Source organism: Haliotis cracherodii, unplaced genomic scaffold (assembly GCF_022045235.1).
Source record: "Haliotis cracherodii isolate W230 unplaced genomic scaffold, xgHalCrac1.p SCAF_14, whole genome shotgun sequence".
Taxonomy (NCBI): domain Eukaryota; kingdom Metazoa; phylum Mollusca; class Gastropoda; order Lepetellida; family Haliotidae; genus Haliotis; species Haliotis cracherodii.
The window spans coordinates 1570412-1583154 of NW_027266269.1; the positions used below are offsets into that span (position 1 = coordinate 1570412).

The 12743-nt window shown below is 42.6% G+C and overlaps 1 protein-coding gene across 2 annotated transcripts; it reads left to right on the forward strand.

Annotated features, from left to right (window-relative positions):
• Positions 1–5629: 5629 nt before the first annotated feature.
• On the forward strand, positions 5630–10749 carry LOC139460916 (uncharacterized). Of its 2 annotated transcripts, none has more exons than XM_071242396.1 (3): positions 5630–6233; positions 8106–8960; positions 9686–10749. In XM_071242396.1, exons 1-3 carry the CDS (start codon positions 5912–5914, stop codon positions 9796–9798), a joined length of 1290 nt encoding a protein of 429 aa, XP_071098497.1. In that variant the 5' UTR covers positions 5630–5911; the 3' UTR covers positions 9799–10749. The 2 variants fall into 2 exon arrangements, with proteins under 2 accessions (XP_071098497.1, XP_071098496.1); XM_071242395.1 differs by having other exon boundaries at positions 5631–6233; positions 9683–10749.
• Positions 10750–12743: the final 1994 nt, after the last annotated feature.

The window sequence follows — 12743 nt, forward strand, 5'->3', positions numbered from 1 at the left end:
TAGAAGAAATGCTTGATTAGCATGGTGTGTGTCTCCTTAATGATGGAAGTAACGACTCCCTCCATTCAGCAGCTGGTACATACTCTGCGCTGGATTTGTCCATTTCTGATCCATCACATTATAATGAATTTTCCTGTTCAGTTCATGGTGATCTGTGCGGCAGTGATCACTTTCACACGTGCTCAAATCTATCTCCCTTTGTGTATTGTTCCATTTCCACAAAAATATAATTTAATGTCGAGCATCTCTCATTTTGTTTTACAAGATATGATCTGAAAGATTTCGTTGGTTGGTTGGCTGATTGTTTAACGCCGCACTCAGCAATCTTCGGGCTACATAACGGCGGTCTCTAAATAAGCGAGTCTGGACCAGACAATCCAGTGAATGATATCATGAGCATCGATCCACGCAATTGGTTGGTTGGTTGGTTTGTTGTTTTACGCCCCACTCAGCAATATTCCAGCTATATGACGGCGGTCTGTAAATAATCGAGTCTGGGCCATACAATACACTGATTAATATTATGAGCATCGATCCACGCAATTGAGATCGATGACATGCATTAACCAATTCAGCGAGTCAGACCACCCGATCCCGTTAGTCGCCTTTTACGACAAGCATAGTCACCTTTTACGGCTAGCATGGGTTGCTGGAGACCTATTTTACCCTGGAATCTTCTCGGTCTGATTTGAAAGAGGTATTTCGTAATATCAGTGGTATGTGTCGCCCAAGCAATGAAAACGTGAAGCGTCCAGAAAATCATCTATGCCCTACCACAGACGGGATGACGAGATCTGCATTTGGATCCATGTTTAAACAGTATAGAGTTGCGTCCCTTGGGCACGCAAGAAACCTATGATTGTGGGTTCGAATCCCGGTTCGCAGCGATTATGTTTCTAGGTTTCTCAGCACCAATCCAGTGCTCGTGGTTTTCACCGAGCTTTCACTTCGGGCTTTCCTCCCACATTAAGCTGACACGCCGCTATACAATGACTGGCATCAACCAAATCAGCGGGATTGAACCCGTTTCACCCATAACACATACGTTTATAAAACACCAGACGCGTGTTAGAGGAAACACGATGTGGGCTATCAACATTGTATGATATACAGTTCTTCCTCCTAGCTAAATGTATCCGGGGGTCACAGCTTCACGGGGCTTACAATGCTGACTAATACCATGGCTGAAGTGCAGGCAAACATATCCGCGGGGTCCCACTACACGTTACAATAACAATAACCACATATATGTATATTGATCATAACTCCATTAATCACATATATGTATATTTATTAAAACGATATTCATCTTGATCATTCATATGTATATATTTCCTATCGCCTTTTCATTTAAAAAAACACAGATATATATTAACGCTTTTTCCCTTACAACGTGTTTGTATATCTGCCATAACACTATTTCCCTTATGACGTGCTTGTACATCTGTCATAACACTATTTCCCTTACGAAGTGTTTGTACACCTGTCATAACACTATTTCCCTTACGACGTGCTTGTACACCTGTCATAACACTATTTCCCTTACGATGTCCTTGTACATCTGCCAGAACACTATTTCCCTTACAACGTGCGCGTGCACCTGTCATAACACTATTTCCCTTACGACGTGTTTGTTTATCTGTCATAACACTATTTCCCTTACAACGTGCGCGTGCACCTGTCATAACACTATTTCCCTTACAACGTGTTTGTATATCTGTCATAACTCTATTTCCCTTACGACGTGTTTCTATATATGTCATAAAACTATTTCCCTAACGACGTGCTTGTACACCTGTCATAACACTATTTCCCTTACGACTTGCTTGTACACCTGTCGTAACACTATTTCCCTTACAACCTGTTTGTATATCTGTCATAAGACTATTTCCCTTATGATGTCCTTGTACATCTGCCATGACACTATTTCCCTTATGACGTGCTTGTACACCTGTCACAACACTATTTCCCTTACGACATGTTTGTATATCGGTCATAACACTATTTCCCTTACGACGTGTTTGTATATCTGTCATAACACTATTTCCCTTACGACGTGTTTATATATATGTCATAACACTATTTCCCTTACGACGTGCTTGTATATCTGCTTGTCTGGACCAGGCAATCAAATGATTCACATCATTTTGTTTGTTGTTGAACGCCGCACTTGGCATTATTCAAGCAATATTACGGCGGAATCACGACATCATGAGCATCAGTCTACGTAATCGGGATACGATGACATGCATTAAACGTAAGTTTTCCTCGTGGAGTATAATTCATTTTTCACACACCCAAATAAAAATCTGCAGTGTTTATTCCAATCACTCCTGTCATACACTACTGGCTGCTGAGCACCCGTTTACTACATTTGTGTTTACTGATCACGATACACAAAGTAAATACAAGTCTGACTAATCAACACAACGTGATGTCATCATTAATATCTTCTGAATCGTATTCAGAGATTACCCAGGTGACCAGCTCGCTTGGCTACAACTAGACCGGTGTTACTCTAATAAGCGCCTTGTGATATATTGTTTCAACAGCTGTGAGGTTGTTGGGTTTTTGACAGCCTGGAGACTGTTTGAGAAAAAAGCGACGAGAAGATCCGGGGTAGAATAGGTCTTTAGCAACCTATGCTTGCCGTACAAAGGCGACTATGCTTGTCGCAAAAGGCGACTAACGGCTCGCTGACTTGGTTGATGTATGTCATCGATCCCATTGATCGATGCTCAAGATATTAACCACTGTATTGTCTGGTCCAGACTGGGCTATTTACAGACCGCCGTCATGTAGCTGGAATATTGCTGAGTGCGGCGTAAAACAACCAACCAACGTAAACGTACAGTAAACGTAGAGAGTGAAGGTGGTTTTACGCCGCTTTAAGCAATATTCCAGCAATATCATGGCGAGGGACACCAGAAATGGGCTTCAAACATTGTACCCATGTCGGGAATCGAACCCGTGTCTTCGGCGTGACCAGAGAACGCTTTAACCACTAGGCTACGGGGCCGCCCCGCGTACAGTAAAACACTGCAGGAAGAATAAACCAGGTGGGGTGCAGCCCCGAGTGACTTATTCTCCAATTAACAACGACCACGAGTCCTTTAGTTCTTACATGAGGTATCCACATCATGTACAGCTTCTCTAAGGATGTTGATAAATTATACAAGCTTAAAAAATATTACCCCCTGTTTAAATAACGATGACACAAGCAATAGTATCCGATTTTGGCAACGACGGACACATCCATTATGCACATGTGGTATTTCCCGTATATTCTCACAATCCTCATGTCCGTCACTGTACCTTTTCTCCCAATACCGATTGTCACAACTCTCCCACTTTTGGATGCGATGTTGTTCGGCAATCGCGTGTATCTGAGATTTGCAACATCTATGGGGAACAACTCACTGGACACTCACCTCTCAAATGTTCGAATCTCCACAATTGACGTCATGACAGAACGATGTTTTATCGTGAAATAAACAACGCTTCGTTCTTCATAGTCCTTTGCGCAGCTATCTTATATTTTAACAATGAGAAATCAGTTAGATTTAAGTGAAGCTTTTGAAAATCTCCGCGCTAAAGGTGAGGTGAGGTGAAATGGGGTTTAACGTCGCTTCCAGGATTATTGCACTTATATAGCGACGTGCATGTACGTGTGTGTGTTTGTGTGGCTGCGTGTCCTAGTCCGGACTGATGCCGATTTATAGTGCTAGCTCACTGATACCATGCCGCAGTTTAACATGCATATCCCACTCAGACACAGTATACTGACTCCGAGGCCGACCAGTCCTTGTCTTAGCCCCTTAATGCCGAGCGCCAGGGTAACAACAAGTACCATTTTTAACGTCTTTTGGTATGACGCGGCCGCGGACGCTCTACCACTAGACCACGGAGGCGCTCTTCGCGCTAAAGATAATATTGTTAATGTGTTGTGCTTACTTTACGGTTATGAGAGGCCGGAGAACACTGACAGACATGGGCTTGTTTTTCCCGAACTCTAAGGTGTAAGATTCTTTATTTGTTGGTTTGTTGTTTAACACCGTACTCGAGAATATTCTGTAAATAATCGAGTCTGTTCCAGACAATCCACTGATTGACATCATGAGCATCAATCCACGCAATTAGGATACGATGACATGCATCAACCAATTCAGCGAGCCAGCCCACCCGATCCCGTTAGTTAGATAGAAAGTTAGTAAGTCCGAGGTCACAGCGGGAGTAGTTGGTATATGCGCGTGGAGAGCAAGCTAAATCTAACCACATTACAATATCGACACACGTGAATCCTTGTCCCTATTAATCTGACACTAGTCTCCCTGCCATGCACAATGTCTCCATTAATCCCAATTGGGGAGATCGATGCTCATGCCATCCATCACTGGCTTGTCTTGTCAAGACTCGCTTAGTTACACTGCCATCGTATAGGTGGAATATTGCTGAGCGTGGTGTCAAACAGCAAACAAACACACGATGTTCATGATCAGTGATCAGTGGATTGTCTGGTCCAGATTCGATTATTTACAGACCGCCGACACATAGCTGAAATATTGCTGATTGCAGCGTTGAACAGCAAACAAACATGATTTCAATCACTGGATTGTCTGGTCCACACCCGATTATTTATAGACCGCCGTCATATAACTGGTATATTGCTGAGTGTGGCGTTAAACAGTAAACAAACATGATGTCACTCACTGGATTGTCTGGTCCAGATTCGATTATTACAGCTTGCCGTCATATAGCTGGAATATTGCCGAGTGCGGCGTTAAAGAGTAAACAAACATGATGTCAATCACTGGATTGTCTGGTCCAGTCTCGATTATTTACAGACCGCCGTCATATAGCTGGAATATTGCCGATTGCGGGGTTAAAGAAATCTTATGTCAATCACTGGATTGTCTGGTCCGGATTCGATTATTTACAGACCACCGTCATATAGCTGAAATATTGTTGAATGCGGGGTTAAAGAAACCTTATGTCAATCACTGGATTGTCTGGTCCGGATTCGATTATTTACAGACCACCGTCATATAGCTGAAATATTGTTGAGTGCGGGGTTAATGAAACATTATGTCAATCACTTGGTTGTCTGGTCCGGATTCGATTGTTTATAGATCGCTGTCATATAGCTGGAATATTGCTAAGTGCGGCGTTAAACAACATACCTCCAGCATTGAAACCCGTATGACCCACAGCGAATACTTACTAACGGCCGGCGTTCATAAAATACCCATTGCTTAACGGGGGAAATACTGTACAGGCGAAAACACGGTGTGGTGTTCAGCTCTTCCTCGTAGCTAAATATATCCCAGAGTCACAGCCGCGCGGGGCTGACCGCATTGACTCTTTCCAGGGCTGATCTGTAGGGTAGATGACAAAATGTAAACAATCACTCAGGGTCCTATGACCGATCACGCGGCGTTTACTCTGTGACAGTTCGACCAGCGCAAGATGAACCGTGTGTGTGTTTTTCCTGAAGCCTGGGAAGGATATAGCGACGACAGAAGGAGGGTCTGACTGTAGTCTTCTGATAAGGATGACGGACTTATAACACTGCGAACGACAGAGGGAGGGTCTGACTGTAGTCTTCTGATAACGATGACGGACTTTTAACACCGCGAACGACAGAGGGAGGGTCTGACTGTAGTCTTCTGATAACGATGACGGACTTATAACACTGCGAACGACAGAGGGAGGGTCTGACTGTAGTCTTCTGATAAGGATGACGGACTTATAACACTGCGAACGACAGGTAGGCACATTTGGTGTTGTGGCCGAACCCACGCAAGGTGAGAAGATCGACAAGTGGAGGAACGGTTTCGGAACAACTGATATACATGAGGAATACTTTAAAAGGAGTATATTCACATTTGTATAACACATTTCGGCTTGAATCATGACAGGCCAGGACCCCGCACACCCGAGATACCCGCCACACCAGTTTGTCGTTCAGAGACCGAAGAAATCATTGGTGGAAGCATACATCCTTGCACTAGTGTTGGGCTGGCTGGGAGCGCATCACTTCTACCTACGGAGGCCTGGGTTCGGTCTAGTGTACTTCTTCACGTTCGGGTTGTTGGGGGTGGGGTATGTGGTGGATCTGTTCCGGCTGCCGTGCCTGGTGAAGGAGGCCAACAGGAGGAGTGAAGATCCCCCTCACGTGCCTGACAAGACCCTGTGCGACGCCTATGTTCTTTGGTTTCCTATGGGACTTCTTGGTAAGATTCATCTTCTCGCAGGCGAATTGTTTGTTTTGTTTCTTTGTTTGTTGTTTAACGCTGCACTCAGCAATATTCCAGCAATATGACGGCGGTTTGTAAATAATCGAGTCTGGACCAGACAATCCAGTGATTGACACCATGAGCATCGATCCACGCGATTGGGATACGATGACATGCATCAACCAAGTCAGCCTCCCCGACCACCCGATCCCGTTAGTCGCCTTTTACGGCAAGCTTGGGTTGCTGAAGACCGGTTAGCCAGTGAAATGTCAAGTGATCATTTGTAACCATTAACCACAATAATGATATACATCATAACATAAGGCTGTCGATCTGTGGCGATTGTTCTAATGGGATTGTGTGGAGCGGTGCCACCTGTCGTCCTTGTATGACTGCATTAGTGCCGACTGCATCGTCAAACAACATACCTTAGTCTATGCGCCTATCGTGGTAATGTGTATTTTTTATATATATAAATATATTCGACATTATTAACAGATGTTGTAAAGGACCTGTGAAGATCCGGGCTAGAATAGGTCTTCAGCAACCCATATTTCCCCTAAAAGGCGACTATACTTGTCGTCAAAGACGACTACCGGGATCGGGTGGTCAGGCTCGCTGACTTGGTTGATGCATGTCATCGATCCCAATTTGTGCCCTATTGCTGAGTGCAGTGTAAAACAAACAAATATGTTGTAAAGCCTCCTGCAACGACCATCCTATATATCACCTGATAAGGATTACCTATGAAGCTCCTACTGTGTGTTTTGGTTCCTCCTGGCAACGGCACGTAGTGGAGTGCAACATACTTATCTGGTGACGACGCGCTTGATGTGGACTCAAGTAGTCCAGGGTAGCTTAAGTAGGCTTTCCAAGATAACACGGTTTCGTCACTGTGTCACAGACAAGAGACACGATAATAACTACTTATAAATCTTCAAGTTGAAAACAATCATGAGATGATATAAAAATGTCCCCAGTGTCCAAGCGGAGGCGATACTAAATAGGATTGATGGTGACAAGATGTGACCAGGTTTATTGAGTGAGTGAGTTCAGTTTAACGCTCCTTTTTACAGTATTACATATATATTACTCAGTGTGAGCTTAATGTGGGAGGAAAGCCTGAAGTGATTCATGTCTCAGACGTTTACCACTTCGATGAAACCCAGGACCACGGGTATGGATCTGACAAACATTATCGGGGCGATCCGGAATTCCGATCCCTGATCATAGGTTCCTGGTGTGCCCAAGGGACGCAACTCTGCACGGCGAATTGAGGCGCCGTAGACGATTGAAACCCCTCCCTCTGTTATTGAAACCAGCACCGATTACCATGTTCCTGAATAATTCCTTATCAATCAATGATATCAATCACATTGATCCGAGATTTACTGTGTGTTCTATTTTGGGCACTTTTTTACAATAACTCGTAAAGCACTGAAGCTCTGAAATAGTAATGAATACATATTTAATATGATCATTCACTCAAAATTTTCAAAACTAACATAACAATTTGATGCTGAAGTGAATACAATGTTAGTGCATTTATGACTTTTGTAACATAGAGGATCCTCTGTAAATGCATCAGATGACATACATGTCAATATATACCTTGCAAAAATGAAACGCAAAAGTTTTGACATACATTTTATATATTTCTGTTCATTTGATTGCTGAAAGATTGTGATTACATGCAAACAATCACTTGCTGAAAGGAAACTAACGCACTACATGGTATTGTTATTATTGCTGCTGTTATTATTATCAAGACATCCAGACGTCAATGCTTTTGTTTAAAAACAGTGTTTGTAATGCCAAATTGTAAGTACCATAAATGGCCGATCCTTAAAAAACGTGTTTCTTTTGCAGGCTTCCATTTGTTCTACCTGGGCAAGCCGGGCCAGGGTGTTCTATATCTCCTCACCTTCGGTCTCTGTGGCATTGGCTTCTTGGTAGATCTGTTCCGCATCCCCTCCCTCGTGAAGGCAGCCAATCAGTGTCCACGGGAGCCAGAACCCTTCAAGAGCACCTGCACAGCCTACATCCTCGGCGCATCCCCCTTAGGCATCCTTGGCCTTCATCACTACTACCTGGACAGGCCTGTATGGGGGATACTGTACACCTTCACCTTCGGCCTGATGGGAGTGGGTTGGGTATATGACTGGTTCCGCATCCCCGTCCTCGTCAAACGCGCAAACGCTATCCAAGCAATGGAAGAAGACAAGGAATGGAAACACCTGGATGATGTCTATATACTGTGGTTTCCCTTCGGGTGGCTGGGTCTCCACCATTTCTACCTGAACAGACCAGGATGGGGCGTCTTGTACTTCTTTACGTTTGGAGTGTTGGGCGTTGGGTGGTTGGTGGACTTCTGTCGACTGCCGTGTTTGGTGAAGGATCACAACAAGTATTTATCAGAACGACGTCTCATTGCCAAAACTACCCAGCCATGGTCTGGTGGTCACGTCTCTGTCACCTCGACAGGGCAGACTTTTGTCACAGTATCTAACATGGCGCCCGGAAGTGTGATGACGATGCCTGCTGGTGGAGCAGCCCCGCCCCCTGGAGCAGCTGCGCCCCCTGGTGTCATGATGCCACCTCCCTACAGCTACCAGAACATGACATCCTATCCACCTCAAGGCTATGCTGGAGTGTCTGCGGGGTATCCACAAGGAGCAGGCTACCCGAACCAGGGTTTCTATCCCGATCTGCCGGACGCTAATGGTAGGTGATCTATGTAGTAACATAGTCGTCGTAAAAATGTCGATGCCATGTCAAATTATGTATGCTCAGACTCCAATAAATTAAGTGGTATAAAAACATTAATGCACCGCCAATTCATTTTTTTTCAATATATTGTTCAGATATTTGAAATGCAGCAGATATATGTCCAACTCAGTGTTTTTTCCAAAGATCGTAAAAGCATGCATGAGACAATCAGTAAGAATGGGTAATATTATTATTATTTAACAACTCATCTCTTGAATATTAAGATCAGCTGCTCACTTTCTAAAATCAGAATCAATTTTCTTCTCTAAACATTCACAATAGCAATGTTATGATAAATTTGCCTCAATGCATGAAACAACTGTCTGTAGCAAATGTACCACTTTTACATTGTTCTTGTTAGATTTTGATGCAGCTAAGGTAAATCAGCGACTAATACATACCTATATACATATATATTGTGGATCGTCATGTTTCCGACAAGGATTAGTCAGGAGACTATTTCCTAAACATTTACTTTTACAGTGTCACTTTGCCTCAGTTGTAGAATAGTCCATGCTTGACAGTGTAACAATGAAAACACAATGTGTGAAAGGTTTCCAGGAGGTTTTAAATCACTGGAACGTTTTAAATACATGGATCAGAGAGATGTAACAGTGTGTTCGTGTCTTCGCATGAAGGATAAATCCGTCCATGTACTTGAGAGTTGTTTGTTGCAGCAGCGGGACAGACCGCTCCTCCAATGCCGCCGTCATATGAGGAGTCGCTGACTACTACAGCTAAGCTCGGCCCACCACCCGATGTCAGCAACAATCTCCGTACAGAGAAGAAGTGAGAAGAACGTTTCAATCTGAGTGCCAATATCTGGAATACTGAACCGACCCAACAGGTAGTGATGATGAACGCGAGAGTTATATTTGAACAAAACAGTCATGGATCAACAGACAAATAAAGCATAGTCTGGATAACAAGGGGAGGTCGGGTAGCCTAGTGATTAAAGCGTTCGCTTGTCACTCCAAAGCCGCGGGTTCGATTCCCGACATGGGTACAATATGTAAAAAACATTTCTGGTGTCCCCCGCCGTGATATTGTTGGAATATTGCTAAAAGCGCCGTGAAACCAAACTCACTCACTCACTTGGATAACAAACATTTTAGTGATTTGTGTCAAGGATGTATAACGTTATGAATTATTATTATTGGATATTTTGGTTTAAAATCTGATGAATCATCATACCTTTATTTACGATACCTGATATGGGGTTAAGCCAGCTGTGCATCAAGAACTGTGCACAACTTGTATGTTTCAATCTGAGTGGCAGTGTTGCAGAATACTGGAACAAAACAGTCGTGAATCAACGGACCAATGAATCATTGTCTTGGGTGACACACAATTTGTTTATTTGTATCAACGATGTATAAAGTGATGTGAATTAATATTTTTGGTGTCTTGGTTCCAAACCTGATGTATCATAAGGCCTGTATGTACGATACATGATATGGGTGTTAATCTAGTTATTTAACAAGAACTGTACATAACTTTTATGTTTGCCTTGTAAGACAAGGCTTTGAGAGGCGGGTCCTTTCATTATCCCTCCATTGTCGAACTCATTGTTTTCATCAAGCAGACGTCACCACTCATCAATGGTGCATCATATTTCGAAACGTCATAATGACGTCATGCATGACATCTCTCTATTCATTGTTTTCATTTTGTATTGCTGAAATGGATGTCTTGTAAATAAATAATGAACATGTAGGTCTGTCTTAATATTATCAAACAGTATGATCGTGCCCGGAGAATAGGGATAACAGAGTGAATGCTATGTGTGGTGTTAAAGGTTCATGTGAATCAGTGAGGGTTATGATGTATAACAGGACATTTTTCACATCCTATACGTCGATACACTTAGTGGAAGGCATACACGTCATATCATATAGTATTGCTGTTGCATACACGTTTTTTGAACTGTGATTTTTTTTTTGTAACGGACCTACAGTTTGATGTTCGAGGGAAAGGTTGCTTGGGTATATTTGCAGAAAAATGTATAGTAATAATTAAATAAGTGGAGTAAGATTGAACACAGTTTTAATTGGCTAGTGCTTTCAACGCGTACCACGTACGAGTCTCATCAGGCCATAACTGAATAACGGACACGGAGTAGTAACATGTAGTAACGTGATCTCATAACATTTAGTCATGACGTCACAATACCAGGGTGACAATGGACAAATAACTTACGCCTTTACATTTAACTTAGGCGCGTATTTATGAATGAAATGTTGATCATTTTGAAACAATGTAGGTTCATGATAAAATAAAAGCTTATATAGCGGGAAAACTAAAAAAGTTGCCGCTTCCACATGTATCTAAATGTTCACTAAGTGGAATCGTGTGGTTGTGTCATAATTAAGTGTACAAAAACTTGCCATTATATTATTTGATTGTGTGAATCTGCTTTTATTGTAGGCCGTTTCTATGCATTTTCCACTTTTTGTTGTACAAGAAAATGCTGCCATGCCATACGATTTACTTTAAGCTTTAGCTCATTAGCAAATGAATTGTATTAACGTCATATTTATTTTAAAGTTATATGGCTAGTTTAAAATGTAACCGCATTGTTTCAGCCTTAATGTGTCTTTTACATTGGAAATCTACGGTAGCTGTTATAGACTTGTTCATGTCAGAACTTTGTATCTAAAACTCGGTTTTCGTCGCTAGGTTCCTCAATGTCGGAAGCAGTTCACTGCTTCTGCATATTTGCAGATTCGGGAAACTCCTTGCTATAAATAATGCCGATAATAATTACAAAATTTCAAAACGTTTGTAGAATTGTCTTTCCGTTTGTTTCGTGTCCCTTTCTGAACTACCTCGCAATTAACACATTTCAATCGCTGACAGAAACACTGACCTACATTCAGATCCAAACACCGAGGTGTGGCCAGAATCCTTTAGTCCTGCTCCATGACCGTGGAATGTATTTTTTTTATTAAAACAAATAAATCTAGAAACGCATACAAAAGCAAGTCTAGCCAGCTCGAACTAGCTCTATTTTAAAATCAGCATAGGGATTTTTTATTATATTTTTAGATTCAAGAAAGATATTGTGTAACAAGAGATTTCAGAGACTAAATGTTAGTCTAAGAATTCTTGTACACAGTTTGATGCTGACGAGAGACACTTGGAGCCACTTTACTTTGTACATTTCATACAGGATAATGGGCAGTTAAGGAATGTGATTTGTGTTTTGTGCGAGATGAGAATATCAGCATATAGTTCATGTAGATGGAATGGTCCGTTATCAGATCGCTGTAGGCCGTATTTTTACGGGGGGCTACTTGGTAAACGCCCGATCCCAAACTCTCTCCACTGATATGGATTCATTGTACCTAACACCTCTCGTATTGAAACCCGTTTCACTCATAGTCCAGATCAGCGTTTGTAAAACATCCGATGCTTATGAGGAAATACTGTAGATCTAGTCAACACTGTATGACAAACAACACTTCCCCACAGCTAAATTTATCCCGGCATCACAGCCGCGCGGGGATTACATCAGCGATTGATCACGCGCGGTTTACTCAGTGACAGCTAGACCAGCGCGAGATGAACCCTGTGTTTTGTGAGGGATGTAGCGAAGGCCCAGAGATGGTTAGACTGTACTCGTTTGGCAACGTTGTCAGTTTTGGTTTTGTTTTGGTTTGTTGTTTAACACTGCACTCAGCAAGAGTCCAGCTATATGACGGCGGTCTGTAAGTAATCGAGTCTGGACCAGACAAT